This window comes from Colias eurytheme, chromosome 18, assembly GCF_061535395.1.
Source record: "Colias eurytheme isolate Ceu_HAF_F1 chromosome 18, ilColEury1 Martin Lab GWU primary, whole genome shotgun sequence".
NCBI lineage: Eukaryota > Metazoa > Arthropoda > Insecta > Lepidoptera > Pieridae > Colias > Colias eurytheme.
The window spans coordinates 9,782,919-9,810,675 of NC_142997.1; the positions used below are offsets into that span (position 1 = coordinate 9,782,919).

The window sequence follows — 27,757 nt, forward strand, 5'->3', positions numbered from 1 at the left end:
ACGTGTCCCGACGCGAGTTTAAGATTTTATACCCATTACAGAAAAAGTGCTCAACGCCGCAAAAGAAGTTATCGCTTCAAAAATACATATTATGTTAAACTTTAACACGCGCTGTGTCTTCTAGAGGTTAATTATACCTTAATAATAAAACACAATTCGACTCAAGCGCTATCGCCACACCAAACTCGTTTCAACGTCAACCTAAATAGCTCGTCGCTTCGCTCCTCGCCTTTGAATTTCAACGCTAAAAACTACCTTCCTAAAATAACATAAAATAACAATAACCTAAAAACAGCATGTATGCCGAACACAAGCACAATGCGAAGCGATTGAAATTAAAAATTAATTTATTTTTTTCACAATTTTTTTACATAATTTCATTTCAAAGATAACAAAATCATCGCCTTTCTACATAACCTAACGATATTGCCATGTCGCAACCTTAAAATTTTATTCTCAACGCATCTAAATAAATTTCATTTTAATAAAGAAATTTTTTTCCAAAAAATTTTAAATAATATGTAGTTTTTTTTTTATTACTTACAAAAAATAACTATTTTACAAATAAATAAATACGATTGAATTTTCAAAACGCGTTATGAATTTTCTTTATTACATCCTTCGTCACGGTCAAGATGGCAGCTTCTCTCTTTTTTTTTAATATTAAAGACACATTGAAACTTCTTTCCATAAAATTATTTTTTTATGTGGAAATTGTTCACTTTAACCAATTCCAGTACGCACCTCATCCAACTGCTTCTGCTGCTTGACCAGCTCCTCCCGCTCGGCGTGCCATTTACGTTGCCGCTCCTGCTGCTGCAGCACGAACTGCTGTCTCTCTCGCTCCAACTCTGCTCGTTGGAGGGAAATACGCTCACACCGTATCTCGCTCTCTAAGTCCCTGTGAAATTAGGCGATTACAGAATTTAATGAAGCTTTCGACTAGGTATAACATCAAGTATATTATGTTTAAGACCCCTATCAATGAATATCGTGATAAATATTGTATTAATAACTTACTTGAACAAATAATTGAAGTAAATCACAACTATAAACTGACTCAAACCTTAAAAAAATATTAAAACAATACAAACAAGACTTTTGGTGTACCACAAGGTTCTATCATTGGTCCCTTACTATTTCTAACCTACAAAACTGACTATTACTCCTTTTTTATGACAAAATCATAGCAAATATATCAGAATACTCACGAATACGTATTATTAAGGTTCTCCGTGCTAGCCGCGAGGTCGGTAGTGGACCACGAGAGGAGGGAGAGGCGAGAGAGGTTCATCATGGAAGCGCTGCCTTCTTGACGTAGTTTGGCCGCTTCCGCCGGGTCATTGTAGCGGAACATGTTCGTGCGGCCCAAGAGGAGGATGCAACCTATGAAAATGACGTAAGGATTAACTAAAATAGTAGAGATAAGAATATAAGTCATTTTTTGTTAATAAAGACAACCTTTAAAAAAATAGAAAACTTCACTTCACAAATTTTTTAAGTGAAACTTCTATATGCGCATTGACAGTAAAATTCGCGTCATGGCAATACCGAATGAATCTTGCCAAAGAAGTTTCACTTCTGACACACACATGTTCACACACGCTCATTCTTATGTTATTTTGGTGCTAAAAATGTCCCCCACCCTGGCTCAGCTTGGCCGGGCGGTCGAGCAGCACGGTGTTGAGCCAGCACTGCGCGCCGCTGGCCGGCTCGATGGTGGCCACGCCGTCGTGCAGCGCCACCGTGCAGTGCAGCGGCAGCACGCCCGCGCCGCTCAGCACTATGTCCGGCGTCGGGCTGTACTCCGAGCTGCCTATCACCGTTTCACCTTCCTGGTTGAGAACGTGCACAGTTAGTATAGCTTGTCAAAAAATAATATTTATTACAACGGATATTTTGTTCAATAAACTTTGACATCACAGCTCATCATGTCACCAGACTGAAAAAAGGTTTGACAGCTGACAACCCACTCGAATATTTTTCTGCGCACATCTGAGAGCAAGTTAGGTGATCTTAACTTATTATTGACACGTGGGCCACGCCCACATCACACTTCTATTTGTTTTTACTGTTCTGTGGGTATATCCGAGTCGAGCACAACACCTAGGCCACTCTTGCGCAGGCCCAGTGCCTTCTGCTCGTGTAATATCTATTATTTATGACAGAAATATGTATTTTATCCAACCTACCTTCAAATGATACAGTGTGACGCCCGTAGACAGGAGATTATCGTCTATCCCCACTAAATGCGGCATGTCCGAGTCGAGCACAACACCTAGACCACTCTTGCGCAGGCCCAGTGCCTTCTGCTCGTGTAATATCTATTATTTATGACAGAAATATGTGTTTTATCCAACCTACCTTCAAATGATACAGCGTGACGCCAGTAGATAACAGATTATCGTCTATCCCCACTAAATGCGGCATATCCGAGTCGAGCACAACACCTAGACCACTCTTGCGCAACCCAAGTGCCTTCTGCTCGTGTAATATCTGCTGTGTTTCCCGCCATTTCTCCGTCCATTTCTCTGTGAGCACTTTCTCTTGTGCTTCCTTGCGTTGGAGCGTCGCGAGAACTCCGGCTTCTGTTTCTACCGGTACCTGAAATAGATACATGTATTAGTTGGGTTAAAACCCCAGGGAAAAAAATCCAGAAAATAAGAGTTTTGCACATAAACTTATTTTTATGATTTTTACATAGGATAACCAATATTGGTACAGTGTAGTCCTGTTGCACTACTAAATGTCGCGCTATATGACAAGTGAAAAAAATAAAATTATGAAACTCGACCTACATTTAATATTTTAGAAAATTTTAATAAGTACATATTTACAGTGATGTGACTGATAGAACATTTTAAAATTCCCTTCCCAAGCGACACCTTTTTATAAAACTTTTTAACTTACCAGTTATGTACAACATATATTATTAAACTTTAGACTACTTCAAAACTACTAATTTGTATACTTACAGAATTGTGCGTTATCTGCGCGCGCAGCTTGTCAATCTCCTCGCGTAGTTCTCGTATGAGCTTAACATTGGGATCCTCGTTGATCGTCGGCTTATTGATTATGTTCTTGGCTCTATTCGCGTAGCGTAAAGTAGATAATGTCTCGCCATAGTTGCAGTCCGCTGGGGATATCTGGGGTGTAATAAATTGATATAAGTTTTGTATTATAGGTAAGGCTATTAGGTGTTTTTTGGTGGAATAAATTCATATTAATTTGGTAGTATAGGTTATTAAGTTAAGCCCAATAGAACTACTGTAAATTTTAGATATAACTATCATATGCTTCTTCCAGTGAAATGACTATCAAAACAATCTTGAAGATTTCCGGTGTTCACTTTTTGATTATATTTTTTACTAGATTTCTCAAATCACGCTATTCCACATAGAGGTTTATAAAGAAGAGTCAAACTTAGTTAAAGTAGTTCAATGACTAGCTTTAATTAATACAATTCCAAAAAGATGTTAAATGCTCCACACACGATTTCAGTAAATAAAAATACTTACAGCTGCAATCATAATCGTCTTAGAATTTCCACCGAGCGAATCCTTTAGCAGCCAAGTGAGGACGGAGTCACGATATGGTATGAACACTTTCTTATTGTTTTTCGGTGTGCGATCTGAAAAAAAATTTAGAATATTATTAGTTTTTATCTTGGGCATTTAAAAATTATACACAGATAATAAAATTGTGTAGATATATCTTTTGAATTTTTAACTCGTGAGTAATTATAATTTATCTGAGTGTGTTTTTGAAAATGTATACGCGTCTGAGTGTATACGCATGCTTGTGTGCTGTTGAGTTTATGCGTGTGCGTGGGTGTTTGTATATGTGTTGTTTATTATGTGTACGTATCAATGACCACGTTCTTGTGAGTGTATTGTTCGTAAACGACCCGTAGGTTTGCGTGTAGTATTTGTATGTGTGCGTTATCGTGCATGTGTGTATGTTTGCATATGCGTGCGTGTGTGCGTGTGTATGTGTATACGTACTGTCGGTCTGGCTGGACTCAGCTAACGCAGAGATGACGGATCCGAGCGTGACGAGCGACTTGTTGATGTGCGCGCCCTCCACTAGCCGCTGGCCTGTTGCACCTGTTGCATCAGCTCGTTCACTGGAAGTTAACAATTAGGATATTCAAGTAATCACTATACTAAGCTAATATATTTTTGATTAAAAAAAATTCAAAATTCAAATTCAAATTATATTTACTTGCAAGAATGTCGTTACAAATTATAGGTGTTTTAATTACAATATTATGTGGCTAATACATTCTACCCATTGATTGGGTGTGCAAATATTAAAAAATAAAGTTGATTAGTCTAATTATTTAAATGTATTCTAATTATTTTCATTTGTTTCACAGGTATAGTCAATAATTAACTATACCTGAAGATGTTGTAACGAAACTGGTCATAGTTGGTTAGATATGGTTTTGAAGTGAAACTTTAGGCGCGTTGAGAATAAAATTTCAAGGTGCTGATGCATCTCCGTAGATACTGTTTTCCGAATCGGTGGTAAATGTTAAAAATATGTACCTAATGACGTTTCAAAAGTGCTTCTAGGAGAAGTCTAATTGAATAAATAAATGTTTGAGTTTGAGTTTGATTTTGCTGTTTAAGTTTTTCGAAAGAAGTTTCACTTCTGACACATATGCTCGGCTTTTTCCATAATTACCTGCCGGCCAAGTCCACGAGGTGCACTTTGGACACGGTCTCACTGGGCATGTTGTTGTGCCGCAGGTAGCTCGCCTGCACGAACGTGACCGTGAATATCGCGTGCGAGCGGGACGACACGTCGTTCATTTGTGTACTTGCTGTCGTGCGCTGCAGGTTTCCGCGGTGCATGCACTCCTGTGCAATGGACAGGAATATTAGGAGATAATTAATTGAAGTGAAAACTTCTTTAGCGGCGTTGAGCACTTTTTCTGTAATGGGTATAAAATCTTAAACTCGCGTCAGGACACGTGACCTGATCGAAAAAGCGTAAGACGGATGGATATCAAACATGCTCAACGTTAATAATCAAGTTTTCACTTCTGCCGGCACTCCCGGAGTGCAACCCGTCTTTTTTTTACAGGATTGGGTTGGTAGGAGGCCCGTGAACCAGCAATGGGAACGTATATTTGCTGATGATGGGTCGGAAGGTCAATGCTTGTATCTACATATACATTTTTCACACGTTATGTGTTAAGTGTAAACTAAGAAGTGTCAATAGTTATACATTTAATAAAACGACGGATTTCAGAACAAAATTTTATCACCTCGTCTTTTTTTTTGACGACAACCATCTTTTAATCGACACATCGAACACATTTATCGCATTTAAGAACCTTAAAAAAGAAAATAAAATAACACGATTACAAGAATTGTGACTCATTAACAAAATCAGATTTAAAGATAAGAAACACCCACAGACGCGACACAATATTAATTAAAGTCTGACAAAAAACAAAATACACTAATCTGATTTCCACCTACTAAACTCACCTGAATATCATCATAATCCGACACCAAGTGCTTCGACAGATCCTGTACATAGGGTCCCAACTTCGGATGCTCCCGGACCCTAAGAGAGTGACCCGAATCAGTTGACAATAGATCCTTAACCCTCTCATTGTATATCTCCAAATAACTGACTTCAGTACGGTATGATGCTCCTGATTCCTTCCCCGCGGCGACCCGGGAGAATAACTGCCTACATATCCGGGGTATTAAGCCTTGTGAATCCTGGAAAAAATGTTATTTATAATTTGGTCAGAAATAAGTTGGCTTATTCGAGACAACATATTGAGACAATGATTTTTGTTCTGCAAGGCTAGTTTAATCAATTATTGTGAATCAATTTCCTAAATTCATGTTAACATGCAAAAGTTTGTATTTTTATTATTGTGCTGTTTTTTTTTCCCTCAATTATTAGCACGCTACTGCATATATAGCATTTATATATCCTGTTAATCATAAGGTGATAGAAGACCATAAAGAATCTGTTAAAAGATAAGATTATAATACAAAATAAAATAAAACTACATCCGATCAGACAAATCTAAAAATGCAGGGGTCCACAAAATAAGATAAACACCTTTGTTATCATTTGCATAGCATTGAAACGTGTTATGACGACTATGTAAATGACTATAATTTGCAGAAGAATGGAGACGATTTAATGTTTTAGATAAAACGTCTAGATCTAAAATCTAATCTATTAAAATATATGATAGTTATCACTATAAATATGTGATATTTATTGCATTTTTATTTGCGTATTTATATCTCAGCATAAATGCTGGTAGCAGCCACATTTACGGGCGGAAACCAAGTAAATGCAGCATTTGTAATTTATGTATGTGTCTGTCTGTCAAGTATTGTCATTTTCTTCTATTTGGAGGAATCTTCTTACTATTCTGCATGTGTTAAGTATTACTGCTTTTTGTAGTTGAATAAATACGGTTTCTTCTAGATGAATTTGTTTTAGACTTTGTTTTAAATGTTTGGGAATAACACCGGTAGTAGAAAGAACTATTGGTACAATGTAAACTTTATCTTGTCTCCAAATTCGTACAACTTCTTCTTTTAGATCATTATATTTATTAATTTTTTCAGATATTGTTTTTTGTATATTATGCGTATTTGGAACTGCTATATCGATGAGGTAAGTTGTTTTATTTCTTTTGTCTTGTAAAGTTATATCCGGTCTGTTAAAATGAATTGTCCTATCTGTAAGTATGGCGCGGTCGTAATATAGTTTATAATGATCGTTTTCTAGGACAGTTTCTGGTGTGTATTTGTAGTATGGTGTGTTTGTGTTGTGTATGAGTTTGTATTTGATTGCAAGTTTTTGATGAATGATATTGCTTACCTGATTATGTCTGTGAGTGTAGTCTGTTTGTGTTAGTGTTGTGCATGCTCCCGTAATGTGCTGTATGGTTTCTGATTGAGTGTTGCATTTGCGGCATTTATCATTTGCTATTGTAGGGTCTTTGATGATATATTTTCGGTAATTTCTTGTGTTGATTATCTGGTCCTGAATTGCTATCATGAATCCTTCGGTTTCCGGGAAAAGATTACCTATTTTAAGCCATTTATTTGATGCTATTGTATCTATGTGTGGTTGTGCCAGGTCATGAGGGTGTCGCCCATGTAAGACTTTTTTTCGCCAATCTTCGATTTTTCGTTTAGTAGGATCTGCATCTATATTTGGTATATCTGTGTTTTCAATTAAGTTAAGTGGTGTGTATTTATGATCGTGTTGGAGAATGGTCTGGTGTATGCTACTGGTGCGGGATTTAGATTGGAAAAATATTTTTAGTTTGGATATTTGTTTCTTCCAGAGATGTCGGATATCTATTAAGCCCCTGCCTCCATATTCTCTTTTGATAGTAAGCCTTTCTATTGCAGATTTAGGATGTAAGTTGTTATATTTTGTAAGTATCGTTCGCGTATTACGTTCTATTGTTTCTATATTAGTTTTACTCCACTTAATTATTCCAAATGAATATGTCAATATCGGTATTGCGTACGTGTTAATGGATTTTATTAAAGCCTTGCCTGAAAGTTGTGTTTTACACAGTAAACTTAATCTCTTTTTATATTCTGTAATTAAAGTCTTTTTAATAGTTGAGTGGTCTAGTCCTTTTAATTGCTTATATCCTAAATATTTATAGAGGTCAGTGGGTTCAATTGCTGCTATTATTTCTCCGTTTTCAATTTCATAGTCTCCAGGGCGTACTTTACCTTTTATTATATGTAATGTCTTACACTTATCTAAACCGAATTCCATTTTAATATCTTTACTAAATCGAGCCGTAATATCTACAAGTTTTTTCATATCTCTGTCGGATTTTGCATAAAGTTTAATGTCGTCCATGTATATAAGATGCGATATAACAGTTTCTTCTACGTTTCGTTTGAAGTAATAACCAGCTTTAGAATTTTGTAGTAGATGTGATAACGGATTTAAGGCTAGGCAGAACCACATGGGACTCAAGGAATCACCTTGGTATATACCTTTTCTAATAAATATTTCTCTAGTGGAAATATTTATGTGATGTGTGTTGAGATGAAGTGTGGTCTTCCATTGTGTCATTATGTTCTGTAAGAAATCTACCAGTTTTGAATTTACTTTATATATTTTTAGTATTTGTATTAACCATGTGTGCGGAATACTGTCAAAAGCTTTTTTATAATCGATATATGTACAGTGTAAGTTTCTATTTTTTGTGGTTGCATGTTTATGAATTGTAGAATCTATAATAAGCTGTTCCTTACATCCCATGTGACCCCGCCTACAGCCCTTCTGCTCTTCTGCTATAATGTTGTAGCGTTCAATATGCGAATTAATTTTTACTGTAATAGCTGATGTCAATATTTTATAAATTGTTGGCAAGCAGGTGATAGGTCTGTACTGAGAAGGTAACGGGGAATATTCTGTTTTCGGGAGCATATATGTTATTCCAGTTGCAATAATATTTATTGCATGGGGGGGCAAGTATCTCGCCTCGCGGCGGTGTGAAAAAAAAACTCCGGCTGAGTGGCCAGACGGCCGGAGTCTAGGGCGACTGAGTGAGGAACCTTCGGACTATTCGAGCGTTATCCAGAAGGACTGCCCGCTGTATCCCCACTGTCATGGGCTTTACCGGTAAATCCAACCTCCTTAAATATTGTTTTAAGGAGGCAGGAACCAGCCCATTGGTGGACACAACTATAGGGATTATCTCGGCAGACACACCGTCCCACATCTCGACAACCTCGTGCGCCAGATCCAGATATTTGAGCCGTTTATCTGACTCGGCCTTAACAAGATTGTCGTCATGTGGAATAGTGATGTCTACCAAGAAAATCCTAGAAGTTGCTCGGTCCATCACCACAATATCAGGTCTATTCGCTAGGATAGTCCTGTCTGTGATGATGGGCCGATCCCAGTACAACTTGGCACGGTTATTTTCCAGGACTGGCTCCGGCGCGTACTTGTAGTAAGGCACTTTTCCTTCAAGAAGGCCATACTTCAGAGCGAGCTCTTGGTGGATAATCCTGGCTGCTAGGTTGTGCCTGTGCAAATACTCAGAGTTGGCAAGCATGGAACAACCGGAAGTAACATGTCGGAGAGTTTCTCCAGGACGGTGACACATACGACATAAGTCCTGGGTCCCGTCCTTTATGATGTACTTCCGATAATTGTTCGTCTTAACCACCTGATCCTGTATCGCACAGACAAAACCCTCGGTTTCCCCAAAGAGGTCACCGAAACGCAGCCAGTGCACGGAGGACAAGAAATCTACGTGAGGTTCATGTAGACTCCTGTGAAACCTACCGTGCAGCTCTTTCTCTTTCCATATGGCCTCCCTGTCGGAAATGCTGAGTACCGTCGGCTTTTGCCAGTCCTGTTTGGCCAGGGATAGGGGAGTGAGTCCTTTGTCACATTCTATGACTTCAGCATGGATTGCATGACCAACCTTTTTTATTGCATTATTATTATAATTACAAAAGGAGAACATTTTCAAAGATTAATTTGTTTCATCTTTTTATAAGTCTGTATTTAAGATAACAACATCATCAATATAAATACAATAAAATGCTATATTGAAATTCGATTTGAATCAACATATTGTGAACACTAAAGACCTGCATATAATGTCCATTTTCCTTTACTTAGAAAAAATGTTTGTCATAAAATAATTTCTTTAAAAATAGATAGGACCTTGATGGCACTTCCGAACTTTGGTAAATGTTTGTCTAAGCTTCGCTTCAACTCTGTCTACGATGTCAGTCACTAGACTGAATACAAATATCGTAACATAAAACTATATAATGGAACCGAAGTACTGAATAAAGTTCACGATTATATAATTTCCTCAATCATCAAGCTTCTAAAATATGTGTCATAACTAAATACCGCAAATATTTCCTAGGGCGGAGAAATATTTTCGTAGATTTCCACAAGTGGAAATATAATGCTACTTTTTTATAATAGCTGGAAATAATTAAAAATCTAAGGGGCATTTTTTAGAACAATAACAATCAAAGTATATTGTTTTCTTTTTTAGGAAATTATCTGCATCTCTCCAACTTACTGGTTTAGCCCAAATAAATGTCTCCGAATAAACAGCATATAACGAAACCAAATTTTCCGAAACATTGCAATCTGATACAGTTATCTCGACTAGTTATCAATTAGGTTTATAGAGCAGTAAAAAAGTAAACAGGTAAACTTTATCTCGGATATCACCATGCATTGATGTTTATCCGTTTATCTTCTGAACTTTATTTATTTTATTGGGAAAGATCAGTCTGTTTATTTTTTTTATTTAAAGTTCATGTGATCCTTGAGGTATTTTTATACTTTAAAACAAAAATGTTTACTTCACTCAATGCGGAAAATACAACAACATTATGATTAACAAAATTTAATGAATCCATAACGTCAAAATGCATAATAATAAAAACGCCTGGAAAAAAAACAGCGAGACCTAAAAACATCAAAATTTTTTGCTCACATGAAAGAATTAAAAAAAAAACATTATAACCACAATCCTTCTTTCTAATCATAATTTTCATTTCATCATATTCATAAACAACTTACAGGCGACCCCATCATGGTGAACGTCTTCCCGCTGCCCGTCTGCCCGTACGCGAACACGCACGCATTGTATCCCTCGAATGCGCTGTCTATCACGTCCAGACCTAGGTCGGAGAATACCTGACAAACAAGCAAAATTATTTAGCTTCTGAAGAAGTCTGGTTATCACGCAAAATAGGAGCTTAAATATATAAATGTTTGAGTTTAAGTTCGAATAGGAAGCAAGGTGCTTTGCCCGACATGTCCTAGACTGACACAGGATAAAAAATAGCCAATGTTAAACTGTAAAAGAATTATTTCCTCTTTATAATAGAAATGTAGAATTTAACACCCCTTATTTTCCTGCTCCATATTCAAACCTTTGTGATTGTGACATTTCCCTAATTAAACTTGGGTTCCTATTACGCAAAGCACTGTCCGTATTTTGATATTAATTAATGTTGTATGTATCTTAGTCGTAACTCGGAGAGAATTTGGCTGTTATGGAAATGCCGTCACACGTTCATGGTGTTCATTCATATAGTACTATATTAGTTACTATTTTTTAGGGGTAAGCCAGAAGTAAATCTAGCTCGCTGATAGCAAGTTTATAAACTGGATTAAAACATAGTTCTTTTTATAACGGCTAAACCATTACGAAGTGGTTAATCCTGCTAATATTAGAAAAAATGTGTTGTTATATCTAAAATGGTTAATTGCACGCCTCATAAGCGAAGCGTTGAGGTGGGTACTACTGTCACTTCGCGCAAAACATCTGATTTTTCAAACTTAAAATGTCTTTATGTATCATACATTGCACTTGTAAGATAATACATACACACACATATTAAGAAAAAACACTATTTTTAACGTTCATGATATTTTTGATGTCATTTTTGTTATTTAAACTAGTTAAAAAACAGTTTAAAAAAGTTCTGTCTTGGACGTCCGTGTGTCTGTATGTGCGGATCCTTTTTCTTGTTAACACGATAGCGACCGAAATACTTTACTAATCGAGTCTTTTTTTTTTCTCTTACGCTTGAGTATGCTCAGGAATAGAACCCTTTCATTTTTCAGGGTCTGATTCGATGTGGTTTAATTGTCATTAATTAAACAAAAATAATAATTAATAAATATTTATTAAAAAAAAAATTATGAGGCGTGCACTTTTGGATTTTCCAAATTATTCTAAATCTATTACCTAAGGATGTCTACTAATTCAGATGAAAACCTCCCTACAAAGATGGATTAAAACCAAGATCGACGAATAACGAACTGTAAGCTGGACGAAGACGAAAGCTAATAATACATTTTATCATATAAAATATTATCATCAGAAATTTATATTAAAATACATCTTAAAATAACATAGATACAGAAATAGAACTTCAATTAATTATTTTTTATTAGCATAGAGTTTTATGCAAACATCGTTACGATAAATTATTTCTCGGGTTAATTTCTTAACGACCGACATTTAACAATATGATTGCTACATTGACTCGTTACTTTAATATAGTAATGATTTAATTTTAACCAACACTGCGAAATGGACGGAGGTTGTCAATTGAAAGCCTATTTCTTGCCAATTTTTTTAGCTTCACCTTACAACTTAGTACGAAAAACTGACTCCTTTAGATTTTATGTTGATCTTTGTACAGTTATCAAGGATAGGTGACAATTATTACATGACCTTATCTAAAGCGCGTTTGTTTGTTTATTGAAGTGAAACTTTTTGAGGCGCATTGAGAGTAAAGTTTCAAAGTCACGTCATGGCAATACCGTCACGTCATGGAGTAAGGCGTGAATCGATGATATGACAGTTTCACTTCTATGACTTCTTAACTGATCATTATATTACCGTTTTTTGCTAGTCAATTATTTATTCTTGTTTTTTCCTTCCTCGTGATAGCGAAGTTGGCAATTTTTTTTCGGATATATTTCCTTTATATATTTAAAGTGATTTTTTTTTATATTTATAGCTTTAAATAATAGGTATTGCATAGATACTATTTCCTTAAATAATACGACAACATAATATTGTCCTTATTAAAAACATCTCAAGAATTATATTTTTGTTATTCTGACCGATGTGTTGAATTCCTATGTATGTTTGTATAAGTTTAGTTTATTTTTAAATATTTAGAATTAGTTTTTAACAAATTTCATTTATAACTTCAATTCGTCGTTCAATAAGTTTAACCAATATATTTCTACAAAATACACCAGCATCTATTTATTACTACGACTTCCCATACATGTATTTACTGTGGGTTGATATAAATGTATAAATGACGCAAACCAGTCGAACAAGTCTATTATAATTAGGTACCTAAACCTAATCGTACAAAACATACTTATTTACTTATCTATACTAATATTATAAAGCTCAAGAGTTTGATTGTTTGAACGCGCTAATCTCGGGAACTACTGGTCCGACTTGGAAAAATTCTATCGGTGTTCGATAGCTCATTCATAGAGGAAGGCTATAGAAGTATGTATAGAGTTTAGGCTATACAGGCTGTCCCAAAAAGTAGTGATGAACGGAAGCTGGGAGGTAGAGGACCTAGAGAGCTATCCGAATCACCCCCATGTATGTTATGCGATTTTTCGTATTTTCGGAGTTATGACGTTTTTTTCAATTTTTCACCTATCGCCGAGTACGATGATATTTTCACTCATGGTGACGTCAATTGTTGCGCTAGATGCTTGATTTTTTTTTGTTTTCTAAACTGAAAGATAGGCCAATTCAGTATGGTAACATTTACTATCGTTAGATCTTCGAATGGAATAAAAAAAAGAATTAAATGCCAAGAAAGATAAAATTACCCAGTTCACCACTTCAAGGGCCCGTAAAAAAATAAAATCACATAAAAAAACGTGCCCGGGTGACGTATCTATACTTTAAAAAAATCATTGCAAGCGTTCCTACAGCTACATGATATTAAATATCATGTAGCTGTAGGAACGCTTACAATTTTCATAGCGTAAAGCGTTACATCTGTGCTTATGGCCTTTCACGATACTTCTGAATGAATTCATATACCTATAGGTATATTAAGAAGAGCTGGAACGTCAACACATTTACACATTGCACATGTTAGGCCGGGAGATACTGACACAAAATTTCGGGTCATTTGTAACAGGATGGCGGTCTAGAGGGGTACGCAATGACAAAAAGAAAAATGATGGTCAGAACGCTGGTACCGGCGGACTAGTCGCGTGGGCGTTAGTCACACTCGTCGGATAAATAGCGAAAGTCCAACGATTTGTAACACAAAAGTTTTAGAATTTACCGATAGCCCTTAAAAAAGATGTAGGCGGTAGTGTCATGCCATACAGTTACGATGTGACTTACAGTCCGCCATACCGACGTGAATGCGTTGATTTAAAAAAAACAATTCAACCATTTGTACCGGGCTCACTTTTGCACAGGTAACCATCGTCGTGCAGCCATTTACTAAAATCGCCATGCCATACTTTTCGGACGATTCCAAATGGTCGACATACCGCGGAAAATCTGCAAATTTTTGAATTTTTTTTTCTCGCCAAACGATTTGTACCACCCTACATTTTTTTTTCAACAACTCCTGAATGATTATAAATAGAAGTGTGATAATGCCATACCTGTGGGAGGTGGCGAATGTGTATAAGATTTTTTTCTTATTGTAAGATTTTATTCGTAGTTTGAACGATTTGTAGCAGTATGGCACTAATTTTTCCCTCTATTAAAAGTATGGCAAATATAATAATGGTCACGTTGCATCATATACTTTCCAAAAATGCCGTACTGGTACAAATCGCCAATTCTTTTCATTTTTTTTTACGTCTTGGCTTATGTCTTACAATCATCCGCCCCATGTTTGCAATCTGCGATATTTTTTTCTAGGTAGAATTGTATACAAACAAACAGAATATAATGATCCCATACTGTAAAAAATTATTTTACGTATTGTACAGTCGTATTTTTGAAACGTGACGAATAAATTAATTTTCAAGTATGGCAGCACTTTTTCCCCCTACTAGAAGTATGGCAAATATAATAATGGTCACATTTTATCAAATACTCTCCAAAAATCCAAATGCAATACTGGTACAAATTGTTTGGCGAAAAAAAATTTTTATTGCAGATTTTCGGCGGTATGGTGGCCATTTGGAATCGTCCGAAAAGTATGGCATGGTGATTTTCGTAAATGTCTGCACGATGATGATTACCTGTGCAAAAGTTAGCCTGGTACAAATGTTTGAATTGTTTTTTTTTTAATCAACGCATCGCGTCGGTATGGGGGGCTGTAAGTTACACCGGAAAAGTATGGCATGACACTACCGCCTACATCTTTTTTATGGGCTATCGGTGAATTCTAAAATTTTTGTGTTACAAATCGTTTGACTTTCGCTATTTATCCGACGAGTTCGACTAACGCCCACGCGACTAGTCCGCCGGTACCAGCGTTCTGAGTTCTGACCATCATTTTTCTTTTAGTCATTGCGTAATAAGACCTCTGTAGAACCGCCATTCTGTTACAAATGACCCGAAATTTTGTGTCAGTATCTCCCGGCCTATGTATGTGTCATATTTTGCAATTGTTTATAAATACAGGGTGATGTAATTGGTGTAGTACGAATATCTAAAAATCTATGAAGAATTTTGTGATACAGTAAATGGAAGAATTATAGACTATTTTACAGTATTTAATAAAATCATTTAATTTTTTGTTCATTTTCATTAGAAATGTCAATTTTTCTCACCAAGGTGGAAATTTGGATGATAAGGATCTTGTTAGAAAAATATAAATTTTGACTAAAATCAGCATTTTTTTTTTCAAAAATCAAATTACTAATTAATAATCAGAGTTATCACATTATTAAAAAAAATAAGCCAAACTATACACAATTTTTACCTACTTGATGCAATCCTCAAAGATCATGGACATAGTGTATTGCGCCTTCCCCCATACCATCCAGAACTCAACCCAATAAAACTGTGGAAGAATTATTTAGAAAGGAAGCAAATACTATTAGTCTGGATATGTTTAGTGACGTTTGGAGAAAGACGCGAGAACATGAGGAAAAATATATTCAATTAGAACCAAAAGTAGATAATAATTACACTGACTCATTTATAATAACATTAAGAAATTCCGACAACGAAACATCGAGTTCTTCGAGCGATGAAAGTTACAGTGAAGTAGAAGATTACGATTATGATTAAATAGATTCTTCTTCTTCTCTATAGATACTGCTTTCTGAATTGGTGGTAATTGTTAAAACTGTTATGACGATTCAAAAGTGCTTCTAGAAGAAGTCTAATTGTATAAATGTTTGAGTTTGAGTTTAAAACCAATAGTGTGAAAATTATACAATAAACATGTAGATAACACATAATATTTGTTAGCGCGTATTGGTAGGTAACTATTACGTACTTACTACAAATATAATATTTCTTAGATATCTTTACTCGACCAAAGTCAGGAATTTAATTATTATTTGATAATTGAATGATTATTAATACTTTTATCCAATTGATTATTATTAGAATAAATAATTAACTTCATCAATTGATTTACTTTTAAATTATAATTTTACAGGTAAATTATGAGAGCTTTCATAAGTAATTATATTTGCATATATATATATATCTACAACGCACCCATTTTACAATTCAAGTCTAAAATGAAACTAGAGTCGCATTTATTTTTGAACATACTGTAAGTGAAATTGCATAAGTGTGAGTACTGTGAACATGCCAGCTTTCCCTAATTTACCTATACTTGAGTTTGGACATTATAAATAAGCATATAGTTTAGTAAAATATGACCATCACGTAATATAACTCACTGCTACGCACAACTGTAAGCCAAATGTCACTTATTGAAAATCTGTGCCTGTCGCTCGCGACTGCGCTCGACAGGCACAGATTTTCACACAGAGATTTTCACACAGCGATTTTCACACAGAGATTTTCACACGGAAATTTTCACACAGAGATTTTCACACAGAGATTTTCACGGAGATTTTCACACGGAGAATTTCACATAGAGATTTTCACACGGAGATTTTCACATAGAGATTTTCACACAGAGATTTTCACACAGAGATTTTCACACAGAGGTTTTCACACAGAGATTTTCACACAGAGATTTTCACACAGACATTTTCACACGGAGATTTTCACACAGATTTTCACACAGAGATTTTCACACAGAGATTTTCACGGAGATTTTCACACGGAGATTTTCACACAGAGATTTTCACACAGAGATTTTCACACAGAGATTTTCACACAGAGATTTTCACACAGAGATTTTCACACAGAGATTTTCACACAGAGATTTTCACAGAGGTTTTCACACAGAGATTTTCACACAGAGATTTTCACACAGATATTTTCACACAGAGATTTTCACATCGAGATTTAAACACAGATTTTCACACAGATTTTCACACAGAGATTTGCACACAGAGATTTTTACACAGAGATTTTCACATAGAGATTTTCACACAGAGATTTTCACACAGAGATTTTCACACAGATTTTCACACAGAGATTTTCACACGGAGATTTTCACACGGAGATTTTCAAAAAAACGTCATAACTCCGAAAATACGAAAAATCACATAACATACATGGGGGTGATTCGGACAGCCCTCTAGGTCCTCTACCTCCCAGCTTCCGTTCATCACTACTTTTTGGGACACCCTGTATATCATCTCGCTAAGACCACAGGAGCGGAGCACTGCGGGTAAAACCGCGGAGCACAGCTAGTAGCTAAGAAGTATTTTTTGTCTTCTTTATACTAAACTTTATCATTATATTTAATGCACACATGAGGTGCATATTAAAAATCTGTTTTTAATATACACCTCATGTGTGCTTTTTTTCGATATCTTTAAATGCTTTCCAAAATTGCTTGTTAATATTTAAATAATTGCACTAGCAAACATACTTTTTTCTTAAGTAAAAATATCTCGAAATTTGGTTTGGTGACGCCGGAACATCAATACCAGACATTTGACATATATAGACTAAGTTACATTTTTTGTGTGGTGTCTCTCAATGCTAGCCAGAAGGGCTTCTACATTTTAACGCGGACGCGTGGGTGAACTGAAGGTTCACCCTGGTAGCGACATGCGCAAGGGCGTCTCCCCCATTGAATGATGATGAATCGATTTTGATAGACTTTCTTTCCGTTCGACAGCTGACATAACGAAGATATTTCTCAGCTATATGTATAGGAAACAAAAAAGCCGTCTAAGAGATTTGTAGACTTTATTGCAGCTTGTTTACATTTTTAATTTTTATGTATAAATTAACTTATGCTCATAACTCGGTTAGTTTACAGATTTTACGGGTATTTTGAATATTTCTTTCATCGGTCAACATTAGCTATGTCGACTGTCGACAAGGTACGTCATACAATACTTTTGTCCGCGCGTACAGTGCAATTTGATAAATAATCACAAAGCAAGGAAACATTCAAACGACCTTGCCGAGTCAAGGTCGGACATTTTGGACGATTTCATATTTAAAACAAATTACAATGTAAATGTGCAGTCTATTTAATTAAAATAATACGAAATATGTCAATATCCGGTTTTATTGTTTATACCTACACTACTATTAAAAAAAGTAATGCGTAAAGTAATTAAATATCTGTATCAAAACGTATACTAAAAATGATAAAATTAAAAAAGAGTAAAATTTTGCATGATTGTAATGGATAAACTCAAGAGTACTCTTCGTTGCTTCAATGTATCTTGCGCCAGTTTTTTAATTCTATAACACTATGTAAATATTTCATCAGATGTCCAGTTCCCACACTCGTATTGTAGATAATTCATCAATTTAGTTGCTCGCATTTAGCCTAATATTACAAAAAACCACAAGGCTAATTTTATTGATATTTTAAATAAGGCCAATTTTTCAAAAGGGCAGTAGAAACCGTGGCCAAGCTACCTTTTTTACAAAGTGAACCCCTTTAAGAAGACGAAATAAGATAGGGATGACAAACCTTTGCGTACCAACGTGTCATTTTTATGCCAAAATAATGTTAAATAAGATCATAAATGTGCTATTAATCCATCGAATATCCTTAACCCCTACTTCCCTTTTTATTTTATATTTTGTGCATGACGAATTTTGCGATCAGTGACGTGCCCAAATCAATCGTGCCATTGGTTCGCCATCCCTGTAATAAGGGTTAACTCTCACCTGTTCCTGCGTAGCAAAGTTCGAGTCAGCGCTATCAAACGACCAATAGGAGTGGTCGAATGTAAAGTCTTTGTATTTCTCTCTGTTTCCATCATTCTGCTCTTTGCTATTCTGTAAAAAAAATCAAAAGTAGAACTCGGCTAATCTAAGCATGGCATGATAATTTTATTGACTACGAGAAACTACGGAGTTTCTTTCCGAATTGGTGGTAAATGGTTAAGCTATGTTATGACGATTCAAAAGTGTGCGTCTACTTGAATAAATAAATGTTTGAGTTTGACGAAACATTCCATGGCCTTCGACGATTTGCTAGCCCTTGCCCTTTGATGAACTTTCCGTGTCACAATAGAACTATTTTTTTAATATATTAGTCGTTATGATGATTTGACATTTTTTTCTAAATGATTATTGTATAAAACGGAAAAAATCGTAATCATATTGCATATATCATGATTTTACCGAAATTTTAATAATTTTACAGTATCAGTGAGTATCAGCTTATAGTAGGTACTAGTTCAAGGCCATAGCTGTTTTAATTTAAATTAAAACATACATTTTTAATACAATGGTGTTAAAAAGCACACCTGTACAAATAAAAGATAAAGTTCACCTTGATTTAATTCCAATTTTTATTTTCAGAGTATAATTCTACAGTGTGAACTTTACCCTGGAAAAGAGTATCTAACGAATTTCTTCATGATTTTAAAATAAAAGTTTCGAGTTTATGTATTTAAATAATTAATATTGAACCTGGCAATACTCACTTTCACAGTTAGCAATCGTGTTTTCTTCCCATCCATTTGGACAATTAACTTTGCATTCATATCCTTTTCCCTGTAACAAAATACATTGATCAATTATTCATGTGTAGAAATATTTACTTCAATATGTTATATGTATAGGCCGATTAAGAAGAGCTGGAACGTCAACACATTTACACATTGCACATGTGTTTGTGAAGACGCGCGCGGCGTGACGTCATACTGCATATGCATCATGAAAAGTCTGCACGTCTCTCTCGCGAGCAAACTAGCTTATGAGGGTGAAGGGGACAATTTTATTATAGTTGGTATTTTGCAATTGTTTATAAATACAGGGTGATATAATTTAAACAAAGACGTTAGGTATACTACTAACTATATTTGACGAGATACTTCGCGGCACGCGGATGAGAACATACTGTATAGTAAAATTGCATAAGTGTGAGTACTGTGAACATGCCAGGCCAGCTTTTCAATCGACCTGTATTAACTATGACCTATATTATCATACCTATAATGGGTAACCATTTATCTTAAGAATTTCGAAAATGATCACTTGCTTGATGTGAAAGAAAATGCATCATAAAAGCAAATGAATGCATTTGATTTGTTGATAACTATCAATTGATGAGTCAAATTAAAAACTTTTATATCAATACTTTATTTTAAACTAGCTGCGCCCCTTGGTTTCAACCGTGGCTCCGATACTGTTGGTCTTAGCGTTATAATATATAGCCTTCCTCAAAAAATAGGCTATCTAACACCAAAACAATTTTTCAAATCAGACCAGTAGTTCCTGAGATTAGCGCATTCAATTAAACAAATTCTTCAGCTTTATAAAAATATTAGATGCAATAATATTATACAGAGCTAAAATATATTTTATTCCTTTGTTTTCCTTGATAACCATATTTTATGGAAAACCATTAAGCCTTTTAGGTGTGATCTTATATATAAAAATGAATCGCAAAATGTGTTGGTAAGCGCATAACTCGAGAACGGCTGAACCGATTTCGATAATTTTTTTTTAATTATATTCCTTGAAGTACGAGGATGGTTTTTATGTAGAGAAAACGTAAATATGTACCACGGGCGAAGCCGGGGCGGACCGCTAGTTGTCTCATAAATATTTAAATCTATATTTAAGTACAGTTATGTATGATAGGCTACTTTGATGGTATAGAATAAAAATTTGATTATAATATTATGCTTTAAGGAGATAGTATTTTGTAAGTATATTATACTTTTTGTTTATGAGTATATATTATTATATATTTTAACCATTTTGATTAATGATTAAAAGCATTGTGAATAAATCGATGTATTTAAATAATTATTTTTATAACTGAGTAGTTATTCACATGAATATATATTACACTAGCTTCCGCCCGCGGCTTCCGTGTGGTGTTTTGATAAAAGGTAGCCTATGTTCTTTCTCAGAGTCTAAAGATTGTCTGTGCCAATTTTCATCAAAATCGGTTGAGAGGTTTAAGCAGGAAAGCATAACAGACAGAGTTACTTTCGCATTTATAATATTAGTAGGGATATGAACTGTTGTTTGCTTGATACAATAGTAAAATAAATTTATTTTATAAATTAATTAAACTATGATTGATACGATTTTCAAATCATCAAAATGATTCATAACTCATATTTTGCTTATGAAAGTTAACAACATAAATCAATTACTTATTTCAAGTTGATAAACAAAAAACGCAAGCACATTGTTAAGTTGATAAACATTGATAACAAACAAACATAATATTTGAAATTTTTCACATTGATGAATGAATAAACAACTACTTGTAATGGTAAAGATCATTTAAATTATCCCATTATTATGGTTCTTTATTTTTAGTGAATAATTTTTAGTTCGAAACTGTTGGAATAAGATAATTGCGTTTCTTTAATTGCTTTTTTGTTAAGACTAACAAAGGCAAGCCATGTCATAATCTTTTTAATAGCATAACAGTATTTTAGTAGGTCGATTTTTTACATATTTATATCTACTTTCGTTTTTCCGCCGAAAAACAGTTTGAGCTCTAAATGCAATCGAACCGTGAAAGCCTTCGTGACATCATTGCCTTTTTGTACTTTCAAAAATCGAATGTTCCCTAACAATAGAACCTACATTATGTACCACAATTATCAGAAAATAAAGTATTTAGTCTTAAATACAGGACCAAAGTATTACAATACACTAGCATTTGAATTTGTTATCGTAAATAACGAAAACATAATTTATTTCGATCGAGATTTGCTACGGTTCTGATGACTAATACAAGTTACCTTTGATTGAATGGGCGAACCCTTACAGCAACTTTTACAGAGGCCATTGTCACACATTATATTGTCCGCAACGTAAATTACAAGCACTTTTTGGATTTTTATTTTAATTACAAATACGACATCACTGTACGAAATGACATTATAATTACAAATTTAGTTTGACATTCAATCAGAAGACAAAAGCACAAAACAAGACGATAGGTAATCGCGACAGCCGACAGCCGATTAAATGTTGCTAGTTATTTTTAATTTATTTAAATAATAATACATATATTTTTTTATTTTAATAATTTATAAAATAATAAATAAGTCTTAAATATCTAAAAATATAAAGTAATCTGCCTTTTTGAATTTTGTATTTAATTGTTGATTATATACTCTATTGTCTATGCTACATTTTTATCATGATGAATAGTCTGTGTAACTTTTTTAATCTATACTTTTTAATCTATTGTCTATAGCTGCTGTCGTTTTGGTTTTCAATAAGGAGAAAAGGTAGGTTAGAATTTTTAATTTTTTCTTCAATTATTACTTCATTATATATAGTAAGTCTCTGTTAACTTGTATATTAACGGCAACACGTCCACATAATCAATAAAACACGCAGCAATTTTCATGATTCGATTTTTTAAAAACATTGGTTTGTATATTACATAATGTCATCGTATGTCCTTCGCAGCTGATCAGCCAGAATGTCGGACGCTCCAGGCCGCCCTATGAAGTACCCCTACACCTTCAGCGCTAAGCTGGCGCAATTCCCGATGAAGTTCTACTTCCAGAATCAATGGATCTGGCGCTACTGGCTCGCCGGTGGAGTTGTGTTGTCTATCCCCATCATCTACAAGATCCACAAATTAGGTAATTATAATGTTTATAGTCCGGGATACATCGCCCATTTTTGCAAGTGATTACTATCAAGCTAATTTTTCGTGAGTAGCTTTATTTTGATGAGATGCCCAATAATTTCATGTACAAAACTCTCGATTGTGGTAGCTACCAGAGGAAACAAGGATAAAATATTTTGATTTGATGGTTCTCAAATATTAATTACTAACTGAATGTTTTTTTTTGTTCAATCTCAAGATAATTATCTAAATTATTCGAAAAAATATTTGTCCTACAAAATGTATGGTTTGATCAAAGAGTCCCCCTTTCCAATGTGTATCGATAACGAAGTCATCATAAATGATTACTAACCAGCTGATTTTTTTATTTTCATTTATTTAATACTTATATAATTCAACAGACACATTGTCCTACAAATTGCGTAATAAATATTTGAGAACCGTCAAATCAAAAATTTTTATCCTTGTTACCTCTGTAAGCTACCACAATCGAGAGTTTCGTACATGAAATTATTGGGCATCTCATCAAAATAAAGCTACTCACGAAAAATTAGCTTGATAGTAATCACTTGCAAAAATGGGCGATGTATCCCGGACTATTACCACAGTTTTCTATTGAATTTTTTTTTTTTTATAATAATTTTAAGGCATAATTGCAGTTGCATTTATAAACACAAAAAATTTATTATTTACTTGTAAGATCTAAATTTTTTACAAGTGTGCTTGTTTGCTATAATTTTAAGCAGAATTATCATAAAAATACTTGGATGATTACCTATGTGCTAATCCAGACTATAACACAACATCTTTCCAGACTCCACCTAATTTCATACAGATGGTGATCAGCTGGTTTAATGTGAAAGTGTGAAAAGTATTCATATATCCATTAATACTTCCAAATTACAAACTGAAGAGTAATTATAAAGGAAGATTTATAGACTAACTAGCTTTCCGCCCGCGGCTTCGCCCGCGTTTTCAGAGAAAACCCCGCATAGTTCCCTTTCCCGTGGGATTTCCGGGATAAAACCTATCCTATCTCTCAAGTTGGATAGAACTGCACATGGTGTGCGAATTTTATTATAATCGGTTAAGTGGTTTAGGAGTCCATTAAGGACAAACATTGTGACACAAGATTTATAAATATTAAGATAATATAGGGCATGTCTGTTTTAATAGCATACAGACTACAGTAATAGCACATTATTCCCGGGTGATAGGTCCTGTAAATTTTCCGCTTATAGAGAAACCGTGAATATGGAATGGTAATTTGTATGGGGTTATAGGGGATACGTTCCTAGATGACAAAATAAAAACTCAAATACATAAAGAAAACAGTTTAATTGTAGTTTTTGACCATGAAGTTTTTGATTCCCATCATTACTGACAGGTTACGTGGACTAGGCACCTGACTTTTTAAAAAATCATTATTTTTTTCATTTGAAAGTTTTCTATATGTATTAGTAAGTAGTGAAAGTTTATGGTTGCACAAAAAAAAAATTAATATGCATCAAAAAAGTTGTTCCTCGAAATTGCAAAATTATTTTTTTTCTGTTGTTTCTTATAGACAAACGTTTGTGATTGATTGTAGTGCAAATTTTTTCGTTTGTAGTTGAGCAGAAAAAATATTTAAAATTATTTTCATCTTAAGCATCTTTATTTTCTCCACTAAACTAATCCGAAGAGAATGTGATTACTGATAAAATATGGCCCTATAGGTTCGTAGTGGAAAAAATTTCGTTTGTAGTTAGCCAGAAAATGATTGAATGCGGTTTATTGTTAAATTCGATTTTCGTGTCCAATTAACGATATCTCAATAACTTACGATTAGTACTTTTGGTGCCTATAATTTTTTTTTTGGCATAACTACCAACAAAATAACTTTCACTACTTACTAATACATATTCAAATCTTTCAAATGAACACAAAAGTGTGTTTTTTGAAGTGAAAACTTCTTTAGCGGCGTTGAGCACTTTTTCTGTAATGGGTATAAAATCTTAATCTCGCGTCAGGACACGTGACCTGATCGAAAAAGCGTAAGACGGATGGATATCAAACATGCCCAACGTTAATAATCAAGTTTTCACTTCTGCCGGCACTCCCGGAGTGCAACCCGTCTTTTTTTTTCTTTAAATCAGGTGCCAAGTTTACATAGTCATCATAGCAGTGTGATTTGTACCAGTATGGCATTAGGATTTTTGGAAAGTATAATATGATAAACTGTATATTTGCCATACTTTTAATACAGGTAAAAATTGGTGCCATACTGTTACAAATCGTTCAAAATATGAATAAAATCTTACAATGAAAAACATTATTATACACATTCGCCTCCTCCCATAGGTATGGCATTATCACACTTTCATTTAGGATCATTCAGAAGCTGTTGAAAAAAAAATTCAAGGTGTTAGAATATCTTTTTTTTTTTTTCAATTAACGCATCACGTCGGTATGGCGGGCTGTAAGTCACACCGGAGAAGTATGGCATGACATGACTGACCCTTGCATTATATCGTCAAATCATGTTGCCTACCCCTGCAGAACCGCCATACTGTTACAAATACTTAACACAAAATTTTGTGTCATTATCTCCCGGCCTAAAAAGAATCATGTCAATATGAATGAAGAACATCCATAATGAAAAGTAAAGAACGCGTCTGTGTCAGAAGTGAAACTTCTTTGGCAAAATTCAAAGATCGTCGCTTTCAGATTCTCAGTATTTATTATTTAGGATTTAGTGCATAAATGTGCCCTGTGTTATCTATACTAATATTATAAAGCTGAAGAGTTTGTTTGTTTGTTTGTTTGTTTGAACGCGCTAATCTCGGGAACTACTGGTCCGATTTGAAAAATTCTTTCGGTGTTAGATAGCTCATTTATCGAGGAAGGCTATAGGCTATATACCATCACGCTACGACCAACAGGAGAGGAGCCACGGGGGTGAAACCGCGCGGAGCGGCTAGTTATAGATATTATAGAGTCAAGGATAATAAAAATTTCTCTTGTTACAGCTAACTCTCCCGAGAATGTCGCCATCTGGGCCGAAAAGAGGAAGAAGGAAGCCCAGGCACACCACTAACTGTAGTTATAAGATATCGTCAAATCATGTTGCAATTTATTTATAAGCATAAAATAAAAGCAAGTCTTAGTTGATGGAAGTTTTTTATTTGACTATCCTATCCTCTCTATCTTAATTAAAAAACGATTTACTAAAATATGATATCATGATATTTTTTTAGACTCTGTTATCCCGGCTCTGGACTATGTTCGCGTTGTGGTAAAACTTAAAGAGGATTATCATACAAATCACATTTTTACAGTGCAAAGTTGTACCATATTTTAGTTATAGTTAATGTCTAATTTAACAATAACGCCTAGCCAGTATTGCCTAACACCAGAGTGTCTTTTAGCAATTAGCGTAGTTATAGTTATCAAAGTTTCAAGTCCTCAAAGTCAAATGTCATCTCGTTTTGTATTTGACGCTTCTAACAGTTATTTAACGTTAACAATAGCTTTAACCGGTGAAATTCGAGCGATTATGGTTATTGGTTAGTGTTAAAACTGTTAAAATTATGACGTGTCAAATGGCGCATCTCATATTTTCCCCAACATGTCTGTTATTGCTAAAGTGCAAGCGATGCACCGTAATACCTACCTACCGCGAATATTTTTATTCGAGCCGCTAAACGGCAGAAAATAACTAATAGCGCCATCTATGGGCATTTCTGAAATTTGTCATTCAATAAATCATCATGAATAAGCTTTGCCACATAAACAAACTTAAAACTACATAATAAAATACAACAATATCGCGTCAGACTCAGCCATGCTGTTAGGCTTTAACCCATTGAGCCCCGAACGGCCAGATCCAGCACGACACAATAGATTTTCAATTGTGTCTTTGATTCCGGGGCGTGATGGATTAAAACACGAACAACTCTGATTTTCAGTCTGCCCGTATTTTTTTTATTTCTGAGAAAATAGATCATCGAATATTGGTCATCCCATGGGAATAATGCTTACCAAATTAAAATTGTAGTGGCTATTTCTCTGTAACCTCCTATCTTCTGCACAAATATCATACATATTATAATATCATGAAAGTAAAAAAAACACTGTCGCACTTTAAATACTTATACCTAATCATACTAGCTTTTTCCGTTCCCGTGGGATTTACGGGATAAAACCTATCCTTTCTAAATTTTATTCCTATTTCAGATCTCAAGCTATTTCTGTACCTACCAAATCTAATCCAAAAAAATTGAAGCTGAGATGTGAAGAAGTAATTTTGTAATTATTTAGTATTAGTAGTAGGATGGATCTCAGGATCATCAATGTTCAAACCAAATATCTATTTTATACATTTTTCATTAAAATTGGCTTATACATATTATTATTATGTTGGTAGAGTGACACAAATTTATAATTTTAAATTGTACGGAATAATTCCTCAGTCGTCTGTAAACATAGATATACTTTTTTAAAATATTACCTACAAATGATCATTAGGTAGGTGTGTTTGCAAGATATTATAATAATGTCGTCCTTAGAGGCAATCCTACAACATAATATCTATACACTAGCGACCAGCCCTGGCTTCGCACGATAATTAATAATAATTCCTGATCAATACAAACAAAGAATTAAATTTTTCCTTGTATTAGTATAAATAGCTCATCTAAAAATTTTAGCGATCATGAAACTGTTCATGTTAAAATTCGAAATTTGTGAACAGCGGAGTAATAACTAATAACCTAACACACTTTGCAGACTTCAGTATCCCGTAAATGTGTTTCAGTGTTGTGAGTTGTGACCAACTCAAACATTAATTTATAAGTATGAACCATGTTTTTTGTCTTATCATATAAGCAGGATCGTTTTCTTATTAAAATAGGTATAAATAAAAAACAGTATCATTTTCGGTGCTTTATTTACTACAGTATAAATTAAAAAACTTAAAAATTATATCAATAAATAATCGCACAAAAATTACCATTATTAATGAAAGTAAAACAATGTAATGAAAATCAACATAATACTTACAAACCGATTTTCCTAAAGGAATGCAGTAAGATTTCAATCAAATG

The 27,757-nt window shown here is 34.4% G+C and overlaps 2 protein-coding genes across 2 annotated transcripts in view; one reads left to right on the top strand and one right to left on the bottom strand.

The window, feature by feature from the left end:
* Klp98A (kinesin-like protein 98A) overlaps nt 1-22,015 on the bottom strand; it is a 40,831-nt gene extending 18,816 nt beyond the window's left edge. The window contains exons 1-13 of the mRNA XM_090112132.1: nt 21,829-22,015; nt 19,543-19,612; nt 18,779-18,889; nt 10,591-10,707; nt 5,502-5,741; nt 4,690-4,865; nt 4,005-4,126; nt 3,519-3,631; nt 2,976-3,146; nt 2,365-2,604; nt 1,646-1,835; nt 1,212-1,386; nt 745-901 (exon numbers count right to left, since the gene is read on the bottom strand). Of these exons, the coding sequence (XP_089968258.1) occupies nt 745-901; nt 1,212-1,386; nt 1,646-1,835; nt 2,365-2,604; nt 2,976-3,146; nt 3,519-3,631; nt 4,005-4,126; nt 4,690-4,865; nt 5,502-5,741; nt 10,591-10,707; nt 18,779-18,889; nt 19,543-19,612; nt 21,829-21,875 (1,929 nt within the window). The 5' untranslated portion in view covers nt 21,876-22,015. The remainder of the gene's footprint in view (nt 1-744; nt 902-1,211; nt 1,387-1,645; nt 1,836-2,364; nt 2,605-2,975; nt 3,147-3,518; nt 3,632-4,004; nt 4,127-4,689; nt 4,866-5,501; nt 5,742-10,590; nt 10,708-18,778; nt 18,890-19,542; nt 19,613-21,828) is intronic.
* A 456-nt stretch (nt 22,016-22,471) lies between these two features.
* Nucleotides 22,472-25,823, top strand: roh (reduction of Rh1). Its single transcript, XM_090112324.1, has 2 exons — nt 22,472-22,686; nt 25,682-25,823. Exons 1-2 carry the CDS (start codon nt 22,521-22,523, stop codon nt 25,747-25,749), a joined length of 234 nt encoding a protein of 77 aa, XP_089968450.1. The 5' UTR covers nt 22,472-22,520; the 3' UTR covers nt 25,750-25,823.
* Nucleotides 25,824-27,757: the final 1,934 nt, after the last annotated feature.

Bases quoted from the DNA above. Each gene is read 5' to 3' on its own strand.
- roh (XM_090112324.1), top strand. From the start codon at position 22,521: ATGTCGGACGCTCCAGGCCGCCCTATGAAGTACCCCTACACCTTCAGC. The intron at 22,687-25,681 runs GTAATTATAATG...CTCTTGTTACAG, and splicing joins CTACAAGATCCACAAATTAG to CTAACTCTCCCGAGAATGTC.